Source organism: Lotus japonicus, chromosome 1 (genome assembly GCF_012489685.1).
Source record: "Lotus japonicus ecotype B-129 chromosome 1, LjGifu_v1.2".
Taxonomy (NCBI): domain Eukaryota; kingdom Viridiplantae; phylum Streptophyta; class Magnoliopsida; order Fabales; family Fabaceae; genus Lotus; species Lotus japonicus.
Window position 1 is genome coordinate 97,063,769 of NC_080041.1, and position 7,612 is coordinate 97,071,380.

Sequence of the window (7,612 nt, forward strand, 5' to 3'; positions counted from 1 at the left end):
TGGAAAGGACATGATGCAATGTCCATTTTCTACAATGTACATACCAAATACAAAAATCTAGCGCTTGAAATTCTATGGGAGACTTCCTTGACAACGAAAGAAGAAAGGAAGACTACAACGTTGCCTGGAGCTCCTCTATGTCTAGGCCATGATACACATGTATGTTGGTAGACATATTTAATTTCTAAATGGGTAAAACCATTAGGGAACTTCATCGGCATACTCATGAAGCCACACAATGAATATGAATGTGAAAGATTGAGTTTGATATATAATGCTAGGGATGGATCCTTCAGATGGATGTACCCATGGTATGATTTGAGACGTGGAGATCCCATAATCTTATGTTGTGTCAAGTTTTGCAACATTCCTCTCACGGGACCAAGAGGAATATGCATTGCATAGACACCTGCTTTGGTGCTCAAACAATTCAGATGGACTTAAAGAAAGCAACGAGAAGAGTTGTATCTTCATTCCTATGAGATAAGGCAAATCTAAAATAACAAACTTAATCTAAATAACAAATATTCATCAGAAGCATATCATCAAACTTCTTTGACAAGGTTATTATAATGGAATGGTGGAGAATGACATGAGAATATAGAAGATTGTTTCCGGTTCTTCCATAATAAGTAACATAAAGAAACCTACTGTAGGGTTTGGTAGAAATAAGGAGAGGGTAACCGATGCCAAGATTTCCCATCAGTCATTATATTGGTTGCAAAGTAGTCATGCTTATTTTTTAAAATGTCTTCAATTTAGTCACTAAATCAATCGCTTTAGTGAGAATATATTTGTGATCGCTAAACAATAAATTTCTTGTAGTGTACTTGATTGATCTCGAATTACATCTTCAAAATTTTCAACTCCATTTAGATTTTCATCCAAACCAACATGTTTTGAACTAAAGAGCCCATCAAGAATTCGAGTACCTTTCCAAATAATAAATTGCACCATTTATTTTGAGTAACAACCTAAGAAATCAATTCCGCGCCGAATTCAAACCAGGCTTTATTTTCCTTTTAGTTCGACATAATATAGTACTTATATTAATTTCAACATCCTAGCATTCCTTTAAGAGACTTGAATGCATTCCTTACATTTTGATCCAAATTAAATTTTATAAATTATGAAAAACTTTGAAAAGGAAAAGTCATTTTGCTTACAGAAGTTCAATTATTCAAAAGATTTCAATGACTGAAGTTGAAAATATGTGATACTCTAAGAGTTCTGCTTTCTAAAATTCATTTCACTTTCTAGTATTTTGCTTGGCTGCTTCTCGATATATTATCTCAAAGGCATTGTTCACGTACCCCACCAACTTTTTCTCATCTATGGACCCTTGTTCTGTTGCAGTGGTTACTCGTAACATTCCCATATAGCTAATAATTGAAATTACAAGACTCTGCAACAGTAATGATATGATATGAGTCATTGTATGCAGATTATGAAGCACTACCCAATATATAGTCATAAATAAATGAAATCATTTTAGAGGATTAGATTTATTTTTTATGTGCTGTGCAAAGCTAACAACTGTTATTTATGATAATACAATTTAAAGTGCGTTTTTTTAAAAGGAGTTTAATGGATGCACTGTTGTACAAAATAATTTTACACAGACAACTAATCACAATATAACATGTAGGAGAATCTGTACATTTGTATTAAATTTTAATTCAAAAAATATATTTTCTGATTTGGCGAAATTCAGTTGAATGTTTGTGTAAACAAATTTTACACTGACGATGTATAATTCTTAAATCATTTTAAAAAAACTGAAATAGAGTATTTCGAAAAACTACTTTCATTAGCTTATTAGCAAAATCTATCATCATAAATGAGAAAGAAGGCAAAAAAAAGTGATTTTAAATAATGTAATCAAATACAAATCAGATGATGTAAAAAAAATACAAATCAGATTATAGTTTTCTTAAAATCTTTAGAAAATAATCTCTTAATCTGAAACAAACTCACTTTTATATGTTCACAAACAAACTCACTCTTATATAAATATTATGGATGTAAAAATATGCATTGCTGAGAGTTTTACTTTATATTTGTAATACTCATTTTTATTACTATATAGATCAAATTTCATACCTTTTAGAAGAAGAAAGAGGAAGAGAGTTAAGTTACCTGTGGAATACCAGACACCGTAAAGAAGAGCCCACTTATGGGATGATTGGCTGAAGCCATTTTCCCAAGTGGTCCGACCAAGTTTGAGATCAGTAAGCTTGAATTTGTCATTGTCCTATGGACATCTTTAGCCACTGCCTATAACATCATCATAACAAAAAAAAAAGGTGATATTTCCACTAATGCAAATGATTGAAAAAATTGCTTATATAGGTTGGCAACAAAAAAAAATTCGTAACGGCTACTAAAGTAGTTGAAGAGACTCACTAACCATGGCAAACTAGCCATTGGAAGAACTAACCGAAGGTTTAGGTTTAGTCGATGGGATGCTAGGGCGAAGCGGCGACATGACAGAGTTATGAATATATGGATAAGGTTCGAGAAAAGGTAGAAGATCCTTCATGTGCAAAAAAAAAGTTCAATCCTTTGATCTAGGGGAGACGACTATTACCGGTGAACCATTGATACAAGGAAGATTAACTCAAAACAAGCTACCTGGCTGACCAAAAGAAGCAAGTCACTAACACCCCACGATTTGTAAATGCTTATAAACACTGAGAAACATGGGTAGTGGCAGGTAATTATTGTTAACTGTTGTAGGTTAACCGAATTTGCCTCTTTAAATATAGGAAGGGTCGTTTGTACAAACGCACAACTCAAACAATAAATAAAATCTACAAATTTTCTGCATTTATCTTTTGCTTTCACTTTTAATTATGTCTTTACCTTCCAACTTTTAATTCATTTACATTCTTTTAACCCTTATATTTCAGTTGTTTACTTCAGCCTTTATCTTTATTGCTTTAAGTCTTTTACCTAATTTACCCGTTCACTTAGTTATATACTCTAAAAACTATTTACTAAGATATTTTTTTCTCCATAGGTAACATTTCATTTTCACCCAACTCATTCTCTCTATATCTATCTATCTATCTATCTATATATATTTATATGACGGGCCAAGGTAGTAAGGAGATAAATGACGGGCCACATAAGTTAAAGTGTTGGGCGGTAGCACACTATGGCTCAATCTAGGTGGATGAAGCACATGTGAAAAATGTGTTTTGCATATAAGCTGTAAAAACTAAAAATGAAAGAATAGATTCAGCAAAAGGCCAAATATCATGCTCGCAGGTAAAAATCCTCCAATTTGCACTGTATTGGGTCAATGAAGCCCAATCTCATGCCCGCGAGCTCAACTCCTTAATTACTAAGCTCTTTACCACCACAATGTGATATGTTAACTATTAAAACTTAGAAGGTTCATCAAGAGGAAATGTGAGACATTAAACTTTTGATATACTTACTAATTTTCCAATATATAGTGGGGGAGGATGTGCTGCTTTTTGTGCTGAATATTCTCAATGGTCATACGTCGCAAAAGTGCAATATTTGCGGCTGATTTTCTTTCAAAGCTTGCATTTTTCTAATGATTTTGTTTGAATTGAGGATGTTATTATGGGGTTGGAACCTATTTTGTGTTATGTAAACTCTATTTTCATTTAATGGATTTTTTTTTTGTTTATTCAGGTATTCTCACAATTTGCAGTTACATAGGTAGGTTTCTCCTAATAAATCATTCTTCACACGCACCACCAAGAGACCGAACTCTGGACTAGATGCTTAAGGAGCTCAACTATCTACCAACTGTGGTAGACCTTGTTGATATGAATGTTTTATTTATACCCGTAACAAATGCACATATAAGTGAAGATGATAAATGTATATATTAGTAGGCATTTGTATATTACCTCAGGGCCTTGAATCTTTAGCTTCATTCGTAGAAGCTTGACAATCAAAATAGCAGCAAAAGAATTTCTCTTCCTCTTGATTGAAGAGTGTGCTTTTCTGACAAATTGGAGAGGATTCGAAATTGGGGTGTCTTCTAATTTGGGCACTGACACATGCAAGTAAGTAATGTGGTTACCCCAAGCACCCTTTGCAGTCTTTAACATTTCCTGAACTCCATGATAATCTTTAACTTTTCTTGTGTTGGCTATTGCCAATGCAGTGGAATTCAATGTTCCTGACCTAGAGTCAATGTCTTGCATGTAAAGCCGAATCCCATAAAAGATTATTCCAGTAATTACATCATTTACAGTCTGCAATATACAATAATATGTAAAATCATTATATGAATATAATGGAAAGGGTCTTATAATCTTGATCCATTGTTATTCATATTGGATTTCCCGAGATAAAAGAATCTGATTATACCATTAAATGTTTGAATGTCAACAAACATATACATTTTGGGCCCAATTATTCACCGCAACTTGCAAATATATTTCAGACCCGCATTTCCAACTCCATCAAGTACTTCACATGTATTGACTAAAAACAAAACTTCACATGTATATCAACAATAACAAGGGCCAAAAGTAGATTTGTAAAAGTAATTAAGGAAGTCCGACTCACTCGAGTTGGCTCACCACAACCTAAAAAAAAATAAGTTGAGTCGAACTAGCTTACTTTTCTAGTGAGTCTCTAATATCGTAACATGGTTCAACATTATTCAAACATATGGGCTAGGTGAGCTAGTTCACCATAACTTAGAAAAAAATTAAAATTCATAAAAAATTTAAAAGTACAAGAACTCAAGTCAGAAAAAAAATGTGACAAAAATTAAATTTCATAGTATCACAATAAAACATGTAAATAATGGTTCATTAAAAAAAAATTGGCTCAAGTTGTTAACATTGTATAAAAAATACTTTTTTCCGACTAGAAATAAAATAAATTATTAAACGAGCTAGTCTGACTTACTTTGGTTCCAATCTATTTAACCCACTAGGTTAGGTGAGCCGAACCAAAATAAACTCACTTTAATATGACCCTTTATTTTCCAACCCAATTCACCTAAATAGTGGATTAACAATACTAACGAAAATACTTATTTTCAAAAATAAGAAATACAATATAACTGAATGTCAAAGTTTTAGTCTATAAAAAAGAAAGTTTAACATAACTATATATTTAAACCAATAATAATATATTTAAGTCTAGGCGTTATTCACCATGGATTCAGAAAAATGGTCCCGCTCCTTTAAAGTGTGAAATTCACTTTAGTGGGTAAAGTAAGTCATTATAACTATTAATTCAATTGTTTTATTGAATTTTCAAAGTATGTAATCAAGGTTGATGATTGTGATGACTTATTTTACCTTTTAAAATAACTCTTTTACTTTAGAAGAGTTAAATGCCGGGAAAATATGGTTCACAAGTTAAAATAGTTTCTCTACAAAATTAGTTTTAGACATTCATGCAAATTATATTGTGAAGAATGTGCACCGAAGGTTAGTTGTGAAATTATGGTGTATGGTTAGACTAATTTTTAACATGATGCATTAAGTATAAGATAAATTTAACTAACAAGATTATCAATCTTACCACTCCAAGATTAGACTTAATTTCTTTGATATGGTCAATTGAAAATGTGATGTTTGATATCACGGTTGATCGAGACTCAAATTGTTCAACCCCAGACCTTATTGGTGTTTTATCATCTTCAATTAAAAAACTTTTCAAAAGGCTGTATCCAAACTCTGACAAGGAATTGCAAACCATGGAGAGAAGCAGAGGAATTCTCTTCAAAAAGAATTTGCTTGTATTTTCTGGTTTTGATGACTTGCGTGATGGAAAAGACAGAGGAAGAGAGGGGTCATCAGCACTTTGTAAAGAAGAAAGAAGAAGACCCATGAGAGTGTAGCCATCTCCAATTGCATGGTGAAATTTGAGTACCACGGTTCCTTTAGCATTGCTTGTTGGGTATTTGATTACATGGACTTGCCACAATGGCCTTGTCTTTGGTAGTTTCTCCATTGCTATCCTTGACAAGTAATCACCAAAATGCTTGTCATATGAATCCACTGACATGCCATCAATGAAATTGAGCTCAGTGACATGCTCCTCAAACTTCACCTCAACACGTTTCCATCTTTTCACTCCTTTTTCATCTTGAATCTGATCTCAAACATTAAAAATGACAAAAAAGAAAAGCTTAATAATGAATACATGTCAAAATCATCAACCACATTTATAAATTTAGTATCGCGTCACTATGGTTGAACCGCCTTGAGAGCGACACCACTGACATCCACCATATGTGACCCGGTGACCGTGACTACCACAAAGCGAAAAAAGTAAAAAAAGAATGCAATTATATATGGATAATTATTTGTTGACATCTCAAAAATGAGGTGGAATGAGGTGGAGGAGGAGAGAGATAGGAAGAAATGAAAAAAGTAAGAGAGAGAAAGTATAAGATGTGATAAGTGATAAGAAGAGAGAGAAAGAGATAAAAATAGGTGGAAATAAAGTGTATAAAAAAAGAGGTGTGTATATATCATTGTTAATTATATATGGTAGTCTGAAACGACTACGTACATTGTATTTTTGGGTTTTTTTTAAGGAAATCTATTATTACGTGAGGGTTAAAAGCCACCGCACAATGTGAGTGTTGAATAGTGCTGTAATGGATTCGAAGAGTTGTATGAATTGTGTGAGAATAAAGATAAAAGTATGATATGGAAAAAAGTGAAAAGAGAGAAATTAAAATTATATAGTGCAAAGGCTAAAGCTATCAACAAACACCATCATATATAAATATATGCCAAAAAAATCATCATATATAAAATGTAATGAAACTTTGATATATATGCTTTGTATCGAGTGGAGAGAGAAAATTAACCATTATAGAGGTGAAGCGAGGGATGTTGTGAAATGCATCTTTGATCAGAGACACAACTGGCAAGTCATGGATGGGAACTTCAAACTCTAAGACTGCAAGAATATACATGCTAAGATAATTGCTGTCTGCGTAATATCCCGTTGGAGTAACTGGTTCGGCCAACTCCTCTTTGAAATGCTGATCCATTATTGCACTGTTCTCAGATTCTAGTATCATGAAATAGAGCTTTTGGATAAATATGTGGACAATAGTTTAGACTTTATTGTCTATACAGTATATACTGATTACAGTGTATGATTTCTTGAGTTTCTTCACAAAGATATAAATAGGATGAAAAGGGGCCTGCATCGCTACCCTTTCCCATGGGGTAGGCCATATATATATATATATGAAAGTTTATATCTTTATACATTCTGTTTACACTGATTTTTGGTAAACAAATATCCTCTTAGTTCGACTAAAGGAAGTTTAGATTTCAGGGTCCTTTTGAGAAAACGTCTTGCTAAAGTGTCGTGTGTGAACTAGTGCTTTTCGACAATAGTGAAGAAAACTGGATTTAATTACATAAGGATAGATTACATAAAGTCAGAGAAATCAAAATAACATGAATACTACCAAAGATGTAGAATTCGACAAGAAACTAAACAAGCTTAACACAAGAAAACTAAAAATGTTGGTTCTGCAACATACTCCTCCATCATCACGCCTTGCTCCTTGAGTCTCATTGATGCAGACATTAGAGCTTTTGGTGAATTTTTCAGAGTTTTGAGTTGGGAACCCTCT

At 32.9% G+C, this 7,612-nt stretch overlaps 1 protein-coding gene across 1 annotated transcript; it reads right to left on the minus strand.

Annotated features, from left to right (window-relative positions):
* Window positions 1-1,238: 1,238 nt before the first annotated feature.
* LOC130732294 (wax ester synthase/diacylglycerol acyltransferase 3-like) lies at window positions 1,239-7,086 on the minus strand. Its single transcript, XM_057584372.1, has 5 exons — window positions 6,830-7,086; window positions 5,530-6,102; window positions 3,891-4,241; window positions 2,140-2,277; window positions 1,239-1,405 (listed from the first exon to the last, which is right to left on the minus strand). Exons 1-5 carry the CDS (start codon window positions 7,043-7,045, stop codon window positions 1,250-1,252), a joined length of 1,434 nt encoding a protein of 477 aa, XP_057440355.1. The 5' UTR covers window positions 7,046-7,086; the 3' UTR covers window positions 1,239-1,249.
* Window positions 7,087-7,612: the final 526 nt, after the last annotated feature.

What these genes read in the sequence shown, in the direction of transcription:
- LOC130732294 (XM_057584372.1), bottom strand. Translation starts at nt 7,045, where the DNA reads ATGATACTAGAATCTGAGAACAGTGCAATAATGGATCAGCATTTCAAA. An exon ending in TTAAGTCTAATCTTGGAGTG is followed by an intron (nt 4,242 to 5,529) that starts GTAAGATTGATA and finishes TGTATATTGCAG; the next exon opens with ACTGTAAATGATGTAATTAC. An exon ending in CGGTGTCTGGTATTCCACAG is followed by an intron (nt 1,406 to 2,139) that starts GTAACTTAACTC and finishes TTACTGTTGCAG; the next exon opens with AGTCTTGTAATTTCAATTAT.